We start from the raw sequence: 14,412 nt of genomic DNA, 5'->3' as shown, positions 1-14,412 counted from the left end.
ATGAGGCAAACTTCAGGGCATAAGCTTGTGTCATCGCCTTGTACTGTTGCCTCTCTTTTTCACTGTGGACATACCTGGGCTATGACAATCCATGCAACCAGTCAGGAATTAGGAGAGCAAAGCTGTAAAGTCCCTTCTTCACTTGTGTAGAATGGACAGCGAGAGCAATTCAATTAGAAACATTAATGTTAAGAACCAGACACCTACTATTACTAGTCACCCACCTTGAACATTTATGAACTGGTGACATTAGCATTACTTCTACTGACAATAGGTTGAACAACAGCATGTTCAAATTGTATTTTCTGCAGCCATACAGAGAGGTATGACTTCTGGCTGAGAAAGAGAGTGCATGTTTGCACAGTAATATCAGTGTTAAAATACAGAAATAACTCAGAAGCTTGTTTCTCTGCAGGAAGCTGCTGCAAAGTTTAGTAACAAAGGCTGTGGGTATAACATATCTCATCTGATCACAATATCATCCTTATGTCCTTACCTGTACAAACTCTAAAACCCAGTTGGTAACTTCAGCAAGATCAAAGAAATGTTGAGCATCAGGATTTGTCCCACCATTAAATTAGGTGAAAAAACACAACAGTGCAAATATGATGTTACAATTACCAAAGCAGTGGATGCTTTCAAGCAGGAAATGTATCCTGCCCCTTGAAAGTAGATGCCTATAGATATGCCATATACTCCAACAGTTCAGAAGAGAAACAGGGAGACAGGAGAAGTAATATCTTTATGGGTATTAAAACTATATTGATATATAGTACGATTCATCAATATTGTATAATTAATATTTCATCATTATTGTATAATTATTCTCATGATACCCTGATAACATTGTTCAGTTAATATTATCAATTATAATGCTTAATTTAAATACTGAAAGAATGTGCTATATACTGTTTTATTTAGTGTAGTTATTTTAGATACTAAACAAAATGCACAAAGCACTTTTTTTTTTGTCTTTTCTGCTTTATAGAAAACAAAAATCAGGGGGCTTCTCAAAGAGAACCCAGAATTCAGAAAACAGACAGCCAGCAGTTTCTCTTCAGCAATGAGTGGCATGGCATATTTTGGTACTAAATCCCAGTGCTGCCACAAATGTATAAGTTTTTGTTTTTATATCAACCTTTTTGGGGGGGCCTATTTTTATTAGTGAATAAGCTGGTGCTGCAAACCTTATCCAAGTTTAAAACATTTAAAAGTCTTTTCCTGAGTTAGGAATAATTTCCCTAGAAAAGGCATCATTGAACTTGTGGACTGAGGTAAGAGATAAAACCCGGACGTAAAGAAATTAAAATACTAAACTGTGGGGACTCACCTGAGATAACACCACACAGTCACGTGTCAAAATACTGACTATGCAATTTAGCATAATTAAGATTTAATTCCAGCACATGTGTGTGTTGGTCTTGTCCTTTCTGTGTGCTGCTGTACAAACAAGCAAACAGTGTTAAGAGAAGACAGAGAGACCTTGAGTGTGTAAAGACATATACATTTTAATCAGGGAAGCTCTCTAGAAGGAGCATAATCTGACAAGTTTTAAATACAATGTTTAGAATAAACAGCTCTTGAGTGATAACCCCAGTTCTGCCACTAACACTTTGCCCAAGGCAAATTACTTTGCATCCATAAAATGGAAATGATAGCTACTAACCTGCTTTACAGGAGATTTGCAAAGATAAATTAGTTAATGTTTGTGCAATGTTTTGAACATGTAAAGTGCCATTAAGCTCAAAGAATTATTACCTCAGTTCTTGCTTTAAAACCTCAGCAGGTAGTCATAGAATACAAACTATCATGCAAACTACAATGTCCACAATCTCAAACACCACATACTGAGATCTAAGCAAGCCAGACTGTAAAACCCTGCTAATTCAGCTCTACTTCGTTTCTTCTCTTCCATTAAAAAGCCTGGCCTTTAAAATCACTTCTGCGACATAGAAAATGGTTGGGATTGGAAGGGATCTTAAAGATTATCTATTTCCAACCACTCTGCTATGAACAGGGATGCCACTAACTAGGCCAGGTTGATCAAAGCCCCATCCAAACATTTTCAGGAACGGAGCATACATAACTTCTCTGGGCAACATGTTCCAGTGCCACATCACAGTCATAGGAAAGAATTTCTTCCTAACATCTAATATCAATCCCCTTCCCTTCCCTTCCCTTCCCTTCCCTTCCCTTCCCTTCCCTTCCCTTCCCTTCCCTTCCCTTCCCTTCCCTTCCCTTCCCTTCCCTTCCCTTCCCTTCCCTTCCCTTCCCTTCCCTTCCCTTCCCTTCCCTTCCCTTCCCTTCCCTTCCCTTCCCTTCCCTTCCCACTTTCTCTTTTCTCTGTTAAAGCCATTAGCCTTGTCCTATCATTACACCCCCTGACAAAGAGCCCTTCTCCTTCTGTGTTGCCATTGAGGAACTCTTGCTAATGAATTTTTTGGAGAGAGACAAATGCTGACCCGGTTCTCATTGGATAATGGAAACCAGCTTACATGTGTTTATACTAAACATACAGAAGACACAGGATAAGTATGTACTATAAAATAAGTAAAACAGAAGATAGCTGAAGCAAGATGTTATATTTAGTATGATATTCTCGCTATGAACTATTAATTTAAAAGCTAGTGGTCAAAATCCTGACCTGTGTCCTATGGCCTTTCATCTATGTACATAAGCAGTTGGTAACAGAAGTTTTGCAATGTGAAGGAATATTGTATGTCCATGATGAAATTCACTCAGTTACATTATCTTTAAAGGAGTTATACCAAATCCAGTTGCTGGGTATGTGACCATCTATTTAGGAAAAATGCCATATTTGAATTCAAACTTTCAGAAACTGTTCTGTTGTGTAAAAAAAAGCCTGAAAGACCTGCTTGTGATCATAAATGTCTAAAGCCTCAGTCTTAGAGTCTCTAAGTATCTTGCGACCTTGGCAAGTAGAGTACAGATGTCATGAAAACAATGCATTTATGCTCAAAAAGGTGGGAAGACAGAATTCATGGTAATTTGCTTTAGCAGTGCTGCACTACCAGCATCAGGTGAGACTTTCCTGTAGTGAATATTTGCAGTGTGGGAAAGAAAATTTAAATGGGAATTTGCCTCGTCTTCCCTTGCTCACCTTGTCAGGAATGAAGGAGGAGGTAAGTTAGGATCAAATGCTTGGTTTTATGGGGATTCATTTAAGGACAGGACGTGATAGGTGGTGAATTAAGTATGAAATGTTCCTGCTCAGTACAGCACATAGAATAACAATTGCATGAAAAATTCTGTAATACAAGTATTTGTTTTGCAGCATGTTAGGACAGGACTTTGTCAAGCTTATTCTTTGAATTCACACGCAAAAAATGTTTCCTTTTTCCCATGTTTAGTTTGTTTTTCAACTGTCACACTGAATTAGATTTTAAAAGCTCCATTCTTTTCCATGTTGGTATCATGATGATCAACATGTGTATCTAGAGGCATAAGTTTTTGTTTGATATTTATCTATAAAATTGATTTGAGGTTCTTTTCTTCAATGTCTTAATTGCACTTCCTTTCATATAATGCAAGCTGAGATCTTTATTGTGAGTCAAGGTTACTTTGCAAATATTCCATCCCTAGAATTTGATTTATTTTTTTCCTGGATGTCTCATTTTTAAAAATTCTTCAGTTTGTCTGAATAAATGAAAATGAATCATATATACATAAAGTTGATGAGGTTGCAGCATGAGGGTCTTTGAAGTGAATTGAATGAAATGAATGTCGCATTGTAAAATCAGTTTCTGACCTCTGCTACAGCCACAGAACCAATCCTATAAGTAGAGTTGTATGGATGTCTGAATTTACCTCAAAGTATTCTTTTGCATTATTTACAAAATATAACCAAAACAGAATGCCAGCTACATCACTCAAAAGCTATCTTGTAACCCAGTTCATCTTAATAAATGATTACAGACATAATACGTGGTTAAAGGCATGTGTTCGTGCATCTCTTTTGTGTTAGTATAAGTAAATGGGGTGACGTTTTTCTTAGCCTAATTAGCACAGTAACTCGTTAAACAATCAGCAAAAAAAGACTGTCCAGAGGAAGTTGACTGGAAAGAGAAAAGTAACACGTCTCTCAGAAGACATGCATCACAGAGGCAAGTCAGGATACACTCAGTGGCAGTTTTGCAATCCATTGTGTTCCAGCATACTGTGATAGACACAGGCATTTAGCACGTAATCTCCCAAACCGTATGTCATTATGGACTTCAGTTCTGGAGTTCCCAATTAATCATAACAGTTCATATCCTATTGGCTGTGCAACTGAATTTCTTTCCTCACAGGAGGAAAGAAATTACCAGCAGCATGTGGCAAGTTTGAATGTTGAATCAGGAGGTGGCAGACCATTTACAGTGAGATCCCAGCCCAGACAAGTGGCACTTCACGTCCTATTCCACTTTACGGAGGAGCAGCCTGTTTGGGAGAAAAAAAAAAATAAAAAAATATAAAAATATTGGTACCACAAGCATATCCCACTGAATACTGAACAGCTTGGTTTTGCCTCTCGGGGTGAAGATGCTGCGGGGGGAGGATCGCTGTGCATGTGCTCCTTTGCTTAATGCCTGTGGATTTCCCTGGAGCATCTCAAGAACACTTGTATTATTGTGCGTTCATTAAGCAACTTACTACACGGAGCGACTTCTCACCGCCAGTGCAAGAAAATAGGAGCAGCACGCACATATAGGGCCCCTGCTATCCTGGTACTAAAAGAGGCATAGATAGGAGCAGTGCAGAGTGTTTTTATGTTTTGTTTTGGTTTTTTTTTGGTTTTTTTTGCACGCACACACCTGGCCTTGCCCTGGGGGGCAGCTGAGCACCCCGAGAACAGGGCTGCTTGCACGGAGCCGAGTTTGCTCTGGTTTCGGGTAAACAGAAAGGAGGGCATCGCTCTGCATCCCGATTCCTTTTGGGGCCGGGCCGGAGCAGGAGGGGGTGCTGCTGCCCAAACTCCGCGCTGCTCCCCCCGGGGGGGACACGGTGAGGACCGGAGGCTGTGCAAGGGCCACGCAGCTTTTTGGCAAGCAGCGGTACAAACGCACGGGCTGAAGCCTCCAGGCAGCTGGATACAGCCTCTACACACCCACCCCATAGCCCGAGAGGGGAGGAAGACAGGGGACCTGCCCCCCGCCCCCCCCAAATATTCTCTCCCCCTCCATCCCGGGCCAGGTGGGGAGGTCGCCTTTTCCCCACCTGGGCGGGGTTCCTCCTCCCCTTCCTCCTTGCTCCCGCCCCATCCTCCTCCTCCTCGGCGTCCCCAGAGGGAGCCCCTGCGCTCCTCGACCGGGCTGAGAGCGAAGCCGGGCGCTCCCCGTCCCGCAGCCGGCCCCAGCCTCCCCGCAAGCCCCCGCAACCCCCGGCAGCAGGAGGAGGAGAGGGAGGAGGAGGAAGAGAGGGAGGAGGAAGAAAGCAGCACCTACCCCCCCGCTGCGGGGCACGCACGTGTGCGCGCAGCCCTCGACGGCCGCCCAGCAGCATGCAGAGCCCAGCCGTGCGGAGCATCGCCGCCCAGAGGGGCTGAACGCTTTGGTGTGCAGGAGAGCATCTCCAAGCAAAGCTCCGAGCCCCCCGACCCTACTGCAAGAGGGGGCGTCCCGCAGGATGGGCGGTCGCAGCCCCCCCGGGGCCGCTGTCCTGGTGCTGCTGCTGCTTCTGGAGTGCGTCGCCCTCTGCTTCGCCGTGGAGGAGAAAAAAGGTAAAGGGGGGAAAAATTAGGGAAAAAAGAGGGGGAAAGGGGTCCCGCCGGAGGCACCCCGTGGGAGTCGGGCTGCGGGCGGCGGCGCGCCGCGGCCTCCCGCGGGGAGCGGCGAAGGGAAAGTCCCAGCTTCTTTCCTTAGGAGAAAAAAAAAAAAAAGAGAAGGGAGAAAAGGGGAAAACAAACCTCTAGTAGCGCTCCCGCAGCTCCGACTTCCTGATTCTAGGTTTATTTTCTTTTGTGGGGGTGGAGGAAATAAAAGGGAATAAACCTTGGCACATCTCATCGCTTGTGCTTCTCTCCTTTCGTGGTGTTGTTTTTTTTTTTTTCCTCTTCCCCCTCCTCACTCCCCCTCCGTTCAGCTCCTCTCTCTTCCCCTCGTCGCCCGGTGGCTCCCGCAGCGCTTTCCCTGCCCGGCTCAGCCCCGGGGCTGCCGCCGGCCCCGTCCCGCACCGCTCCCTGTGGAGCGCGGCGGAGAAAAGCCGACCAAACCCCGCTCCGGCACCCTCTGCTTGTCGCTCTGCCCCCACACCTCCGCTTGTCCCACTTGAAAACGAGAAATATCCACGCACGCTGGGAAGGGGATGTGCGCCCAGAAACGGGGATGCGCGCACCTGGAAAGGGGACGTGCGCATGGAAATATCCCCGCACGCACCTGGGGAGGGGATGTGCGGAAAGAGGGAAAACTTCACGTGGGTTCAGTTTCTCCCGCTGGTAAACCTAAGAGCGGTTTATCCCCGTCCTTCACCCCGTGGGGAAGCCGCCCCGACTCGGCTGTCACCCCTCTGCGGGTGCGTGGGAACTGCGCGGAGCGGCCGGGGCAGGGCGCTGGGGGCCGGGGCCGGGTTTGATATTTGAGAAACTGGTTTTGAGGGTGAGAAAAGGGTTCTGGCCGGTCAGATCCATCGCTTTTTCTCCGTGTGTGGTGTTCTTTTGTGAATTTCGAGAGCAGGCCTGACTGCTGTTCCAGGCAGAGCACAGTCCTATTTATCTTGGAAATCTGCCAGCAAGCAAAAAATGCAGATTTGGTTTTTGTTGTTGTTTTCCATTCTTTCTAAAGAAAAAGTGGGAAAAGAGAATTAATAGTGATTAGAAGAGCTATGCATGGCTTAAAACGACCTAGCTAGTCTTTCGTGACTGTGGACAGTAAAACCATCCTGAAAGGGAGAAACACCCCGTTCGAAAGAACGAGTTGCACAACCTTAAAAAAGCGAAGAGACTCTCTTGCTCCAGAAATCAAGTTCATACCTGTTGTTGATGTAACATGGACAGTTTTTCTTTTCTTTTTTTTTTTTTTTTCTCTTCACCCTTTGAAAATGATGGGAAGCAAGCTGACTCTACCTCCTATGCTGTGTTAAAGCTTTTGAAGTGCAATCTCAGGTGCATATACCCTGAAATACGTAAAGTGTGAGGAGAAAAACGTTCTTACCTTGTTTATAGTGTTTAATTCTATGTCTCATGAAATTATGAGGGTGCTGTTTATTTGAGGATTATTAAATTATCAACAGCTACATGATAAACCCAACTGAGATTATTCACGATATGTTCTTAGTGAGTAACTGTTTCTGTGAGGAAAGCTGGAGACTTGGTGGCAGTGGGGAAGGCAGAGCAGTTGAATCAGTTATTTGGTATTTATTTGTTTTTTTCCACACCTGAGGATGAGTAAGAAAATAAGTCATGGATACAAAATGAAGCAGCATTTGAGAATCATGAGATATTGGCTTGAAGCAATGAGTCCAACAGGCAGTAGACCATCAAAACCCGCTGAGGTCTGGTCACATTATAGACTCCTGGGCATCTGAATTCAGAATAATTCTGAAAGCAAATGTGCTGTAATAAATATGTGCAACCCTTGTGTTTTATTAAAAACTTCTGTTGCCTCTAGAGGTTCAAATGGCATGTGAATTTACACTTTTAAAAACTTCAACCTGCTTTGTTCTATTCCCCAAAAGAGCTGATGCCTCAATAAATAAATAAATAAAAGTACCCAGGCAAATGTTCTTGTTAAAAGAAGGTCTGAATCAACCTATAAAATCTAATCAACATAGTGGTTTAATGGAGATTTAAATACAGTTGTGTGTTTTCCCAACATTTTAGAAAGATTTCTTTGAATATGGATTAGAGAAAACTTATTTAGTTGTAAGACTGTAGATGTGAAGATGAAAAATAAACAACAACAAAAAAATCGTGCTTATTCCAAAACCAAACAGCATTGTTGGAAACAGAAGTACACTCAAAGGGATCAATATCTACCTCTATCTCTACCTGCTCTAATGTTGACCCAGATTAATGATGGTGGAACTAATCTGGATTTCCACTGATGTTTGCTGGATGGCCTGTTAGGTGGTACTGAAGATAAATACCTGTGACAGCAGGCATGTTGCTTCCTGCAGGATGCATTGGACCAATGTCCATTTTGTTTGTCAATGCTCAGGGACTGCACTACAGTTAAGCAAACTGCTTTTCATTGCTTTATTGGTTTTCTATCATTAGTTTTGATCTGTAGTTGCAGCCATCGTGGGATGGGAGCTGGGAGTGGACATGCAAACCCACTGAGCACTTCTGTGGCTGCAAAAGTTCTCTGTGATGCCCTTGTGTACCCATCTTGTATATTGCTTTCTGGAAAACAAAGGGAAATTAACCTCCTTAAGGATGCCGAAGTATTCATTTCTATGTGAAATGAAAGAGAGTCATGTAATATTCTGTGCAGTGGGCTGCATGTGTACTGATACTATGTGATGCTGCATTTTGGATTTTGTAGTTTCTGTACTGCATGTTATTCCATACTTGTGACAGATACACGACCCACAAGAACTGGAACGCTTGTAAGCGCTTGCTCCAGTTACATGCAGGCAGCTCTGCCTTTTCAGATGACCTCCTCTCTTGTACCTGCATTTGTTTGTATTATCACTGATGCAAGAGGAGTTTTCTGTATGGAAACAGGAGAAAGAGGCAGGGGGAGCTGTTATTTTTTTGTTTGTTACCTAAGGTCCCGTCTGTGCACTGTGCGCTTTTTTTCTTTTCTTTTTTCCTCTCCTCCGTAAATGACTGAACTTTTTGTTGTTGTTGTTTTCTTTTGGAAACTATATTTGTGAAACTGCAGACGTGTATGCAGTTAGAGGTATGGAAACTTAGGTGCTGAAACAGTCCAATTTGGTGAAATAATACAATTAAGAGAAGTCGAGTATAGACCTGCTCTTACTCCAGTGCTTCGATGTGTGAATGATTAAGGGCAAAACCCAAATCCTATTGTAAAGGGCAACTTCAGATAAGCAAGAAAAGGAAGATAAAGTGACAGCAGTCATCCTCTTAATTCAGACAACTTACAAATACAGTGGCTATCTGCAAAATGCTGCAAAACATCTGCTGATGTCTCAACAGAGTGTGTGCATGTGTGTAACGTGAACAAGCTACCCACAGAAATGATAGTAGAACATACAAACGTATTATTTCTTGCATCAAGAGTATATGAAGAGATTTGCAGATAAATGAGAAATCAAGATCGATGCCCTGGAGACTACAATCAGAGTAGTCCATTGTAATTCATTTGTTAATTTATAGAGAGAGACTTTCAGGGAGTGTCACACAATGCCATTATGCTCCTGGGGCTGACTTTTGCATTTGGGTATCCATCTATCACTGAAATCACTGGGATATGTGAGCTTTAGCAGCAAGATAGCTGACTAGCCAAACCAGTTTCTTCAAAAGGCGTCCTTATCTTCCTCTAGCACAAACTGTGTTAGCTTGATAGCTCTTCAGAAACCAGCCTACTGAAAGGTTTACTTCATTTCAGGGAGGATGACTGTACCTTCATCAAATGCAGCAATATCAATAGTTTCAGTGCAAAACCAAACTCCTGGATTAGTCCAAGTTTCAGTAGTATGTGTGTATCAGAGGGTACAGTCACCCTGTGGATGTGAGCATTGCATCAAAGAAAAAACTCGCATTCAAAATTCAGTAGTCAGCATGTCATGGTCTACACATTAGCGTTTACAGGTACGAGAGCTCGTGTCAAATCTCATGTTACACTCTGGTCTGTATTGCCAAAGTGCTTGTGCAATGCAAGAGTGGTTGTACTGTCAGAAGTACTTTGACTTGTAGGACTTTGCTCTAGGGAGCCAGAACTAGCTGTACCCACAAAAGCATCCTCTGGCCAGTCTACATGAGGAGTGCTTGCTGGGGTGACTCAGCTCACAAACCCGATTTAGACCAGTCAAAAGAGGGGGTGTGTCTTATTCTCTAAAAGTGACTAGCTAGCTACCACAATTGTTATTTTGGAAATGTGTGAATTGCATTAGAAATTCTTTATTTCTCAAAATACCATTCTGCTGTGCTGCTCTCCTTGAGCCCCTACTATTGAAAATGTGGTTGTGTCAGTCGGGGCTCAGCTGTTACAGAGTGCACTCAATCTAGCTAGGATTTTGCTAGTTTTAACAGCAGGTGATTAGGAAGGGAGCAGGACTTCTATTTGCTCCTCAGTGGAAGGCATGTTCCAGCTTTATGCCCCCTGGATTTGCCATGCAGTAGCTGTGGAAGGTGTGTAGCCTTTGATGAATGCTCAAGCAGTAATTATTACCGGGATGAGTCTAGTTACCTGTCTCGCTCTCACCCCAGGGTCAGCTTGAGCAACATGCCTGGCTGTAAGTGCAGTTTGAAAAGCGAGTGCAGAATTTGCTTCTCTGGGTCTTACGCAGGCGATGACTGAGCAGGAGCTGCTGCTTCGCCCAGGCTGCATGACGTCAAAGGCTCGGGCATGACGAGGGATTAGCAGAGAGGCTCTTGCCTCTGGGATGTGCCCTTCCAATGAGGCTGATGCAATCGATGCCTGGCACCCCTGGGTTCAGGTGACAAGGATGGGATGGAAGCTGGATCAGGCTGATTCATTAGAAATCTACACGCTGCTGCTCCTCATTTGTACCTGCCAGCTCCGGAGAGCTGGTGAAGCACATGAAGGCACAGGGAGCCAGCAGCATGGATTTATCAGCTCTGTGAAGGTGGGGGTAGAAAGAATTCAGGTCAACTTTGCTTTGCCAGGTGTTAATGGTACCTGGGATGGGAATCCACCACTCGATGTTTCCTGGGGATGCAGACTGATGATGTTCAGCTTGGTACAATACCTGGTGCCTCCACTACATGTGTAACAATTTGGCTTTCTCCTGTGCAACTTGGCTTCCAGGAATATGTCATTAGTAGGTGTAGGATGAGATCTAGTATTGTTCCTGCCTATTCTGGTTCTTGATGTGTTACTTCCTGGCTTCCAACTACACCAAACTGAACTGTAATGCTTTTTATTTAGAGCTGAATTATGCTGACCTAATAGCATTGAGTAATAATGTACTTTTTTTCTTCAGAAATAGTTGCAGAGCATTTGGCATGAATATGGGCAGCAGAGGTCATTCCTAAAGGAAATGTGGAAAAAATATATGTTCCACTTACAGAGAAGTTGTATCAAAACAAATGTCTATTCCTGCTGAAGTGAAGTTGTTATGTATTGAAAGGGCTATGAAGTGCCCTAGTGGTTCATCGTATAGAGAACATGTACATGTAGGTGTGAGTCTTGTGCTCTCTGGCCTTAATAACGTTATTAAGGGTTGCTCACAGGGAAGAAGCATGAGAAAATCCTTATTAGTTTTCCTGTTCAAACACAAACTTCTGATGACCACTGAAAATACAAGGAGACATGAGTTGACCATTTGGCTAAGCTGTACACTCACTACCGTGTTGAGAGAACAAGTGATATTTATGTAGACTGTAATGGTGTGTGAGCTTTCGTTTTGAAGTTTTAATGCAAAGTAGGTTTTGCCTGCTGACAGATCCATGCAAGGCAGATGCAAGGTTCCTCCTCCTGCTAGTGTGCCTTCTCCAGCCCGGCACATCTGTGTACATGAAAGTAAACATCTACGTGTTCACATGCATGTCTCGCTATGAGAGTGCATCAAATCATGGGTGGTTTTTGTTTGTTTCAGTGGCTGAGGGAGGAAAATAAGAATAACTTCCAGTCAAACTGAAACAAATATATTAGGGTGGTTCTATTGAAGTGAAGAAAAAAAAAAAGAACATTGAACACACCAAAAAATATTTTAGGATAATCTGGAAGACCTGAGACTATTTCTTTTCTTTTTAAGTTGGTTAAAAAAGGAAAATCAAATGCTATTTGAAATGAAAATTTGCAGGTTTATTTTGAAAATACCAGAGCACCACTTAATTTTCTTAAAACTCCCTCCCACTCAGTTTTTGGAGCAAGGTGTGTTTGCTGCATTTTTGGCTCAAATTAATGAACCAACTTCAATTCTATTCTTCCTCCCTGAAAAACTGAGGTTTGGGGGTTGGAATAAACTGTTGTTTGTGTACAGAAAAAAAAAAAAAAAAAGCCTTGCTCCAAACTGTGTGAAGGTTAAGAAGAGGGATAAATATAGTCTGAAATATTTGTGATAGCTTTTGCATTTTCATCAAGTAATAATAAAAAGCTTGGTTACCTGTGCTGGCATGCCTGTGTGTGGTGCCTGTACTGAACCATGTCACCCTCCATCCGGAGGCTGGCACAGCAGGGTTTATTGGTGTCCCAGCAGTAGGACAGGCCTTTGGGCAGGCGGAGTGAAAGCTGCCGAACATTAGCAGTGCCCCAAGGGCCGGCAGTAATGCTGTGTGGGTTAAAAGCCTTCTGCGTGTAGTGGTTACCGCTCTGTGGTTCCTTTATTTTGCAAAGGTGCTGTGGAAAGGGCGGGTGTTACCCACCTCACCTCCCAGACATGCCCTCCATCTCCCTGTCACCTGCAGAAGCTGCAGCTTTGCCAGCCCTGTCCATCCCAAATCCCTCAAAAATAAGATTTAAGATGGTACCAGCAATAGCAGTTTTGCCAGAATATCTCAGTCCAGCCTGCTGGAGTAGACAGCTCCCCTGGCAGAGCAGGGTGATGCTAGGCAAGATGTTTTCCAGGGAAATGTGGAATAAAGGAAGGAGAAGAAGATATAAAACAGCTGTTTTGATGACAGGATAGTAGTGCTTTAGCTCTGGATTATACAAGAAGAAAAATATCAGTTTGTGGGAACTGGGTTTGTGTACATTCTGTAGTTAAAACAGTGGCATAATCCCTGATTTCCCATCACCAAATGCAGGTGTAAATATGAAGATAATCAGGGGAATGCTGGAAGTTGAACACTTTTGGCATTGGGGTACCACAAGCTTACACAGCACTTCTCCTAGGTAGGGAAAGTATTATTTTACCTATTAGGAACTGTAGGATCAAAGCCATGGAGACTTTGAATGGTTGCCTGAGGCAACACATCTGGCCACTGGCAAAATTGCCTGTTGGGATTTTGGCCTCTTACCCTGTGCCCTAGCTGATGATGAACACTGCCTGTAGTTTAAGGTAACCAGCTTCCTACCTGGGGGTTGATTCACAACCTTTGAAATGATGTGTGGTGCAGAGCATCCTTTCCGTCCTGAAAGCTACTCTGAGCCTCTTTCCCCAACAGCTCCTTGTCCCTGGAGGGATGCTGGCCATAGCGCACACAGTGGCTGGCCTGGGATGTGGTGATTTGTGGTGGCATGCATCTGGCTTGGCTTCTGGTTGCCAAAGTGCACTTGTTTTCTGCCTGTGCCTGGCCCCTTGCTCCAACGGCATGGGAAAGTCCCAGTAGCTACTGAAATAGCAGCATGAGGTGGTAGCTGCAAGTCAAAATGGGCTTCAAGTAGATAACTTCTTGTGAAGTCTGAATTGTTTCTGAAATCACTGTTTTTATGTAGCTGCAGCTCGGTTTTAATGGCAGTGTTCATATTTCTGACGCCTAACTGGAAAAAAAAAAAAGCAGCTTCTCACTAGGGATCTGTATTCAAACTCCCCTCCTTCCCCTAAGATCAGAGAAACATATGTGCACTTCTGAAAGATGAATTAGATTTGAATCTAAGATAATAAAAATACAGCTCTGAAAAAGTATTGTTTACTATGGCTGCATGTTATGATTCTCTATTGCTTAGGAATTCCCTGATCTTGGAAATACCATTGTATGTAATTAATTCAGTTTTGAGTTAGTTAGTTATTGATATTCTTAAAGTTCAAAATGCATTTGTAGAACAATTGGGTTTTCTGAAGCTCACTTGGGAGGTAAGACTAAGGAAGGAGGCAGGGTTCAAGGAGGAAGCTTGTTTTAGCAGTTGGGTCAGTTATTTCAACAATGCCTTTAGCAAAGAAGCAAGAGGCTGTTTGCACAAATCAGTAACTAGTTCCCATGATTCAGATTGAATCACATAGTTCAAGTCATTTGAATAAATAAATGACTACTAGTAAATGAGACAACCTCTGCAATTAGGATGGCATGCTGCGTATTTCTTGTTATTTATTATGTGGCTTTCAATAGATACGATTAAGTTGGGTTACATTTGGAATGCTAGGTGGCATTTCAACACAAGCCACTTAACCAAAGCTTACATTAAAATGAGATATCCATTTGTTTTGTACAGGTGGCATTGCACTGCATCTTCAACACTTACGTTTTCCCCAAGCAGACACATAACAGGGAAAAGGATTCCTCTAGCCAAGCGCATCTCCAGTTTTCAGTCATACCAGGGAATTCTTAGGCAGGTTCTTCTCAGTCATTTGAAATTTGCTGCAGTCTTTGCACAAAACAAACCAATTTTGGGGGAAACTGAAATTTTACTCAGCATAATCCCAACCCTTGTAGCTGCTTTGTCA

The 14,412-nt window shown here is 43.3% G+C and overlaps 1 protein-coding gene and 1 long non-coding RNA gene across 3 annotated transcripts in view; one reads left to right on the top strand and one right to left on the bottom strand.

Annotated features, from left to right (window-relative positions):
- Positions 1-1,488: 1,488 nt before the first annotated feature.
- LOC106015511 (uncharacterized) lies at positions 1,489-12,478 on the bottom strand. The gene is made up of 2 exons (XR_001187596.5): positions 5,906-12,478; positions 1,489-4,440 (listed from the first exon to the last, which is right to left on the bottom strand). It is a non-coding gene; the product is annotated as an uncharacterized lncRNA (long non-coding RNA).
- The window catches only part of EGFR (epidermal growth factor receptor), a 159,576-nt gene continuing 150,429 nt past the window's right edge, over positions 5,266-14,412 (top strand). Inside the window, exon 1 of one of the 2 annotated variants that reach the window (XM_027451316.3) lies at positions 5,266-5,719. In XM_027451316.3, the coding sequence (XP_027307117.2) occupies positions 5,626-5,719 (94 nt within the window). In that variant the 5' untranslated portion in view covers positions 5,266-5,625. The remainder of the gene's footprint in view (positions 5,720-14,412) is intronic. The other variant, XM_027451315.3, reaches the window with a different exon arrangement.

The sequence above is a fragment of the Anas platyrhynchos genome, chromosome 2 (assembly GCF_047663525.1).
Source record: "Anas platyrhynchos isolate ZD024472 breed Pekin duck chromosome 2, IASCAAS_PekinDuck_T2T, whole genome shotgun sequence".
Lineage (NCBI taxonomy): Eukaryota > Metazoa > Chordata > Aves > Anseriformes > Anatidae > Anas > Anas platyrhynchos.
This window is presented reverse-complemented; position numbering and strand designations above follow the sequence as displayed.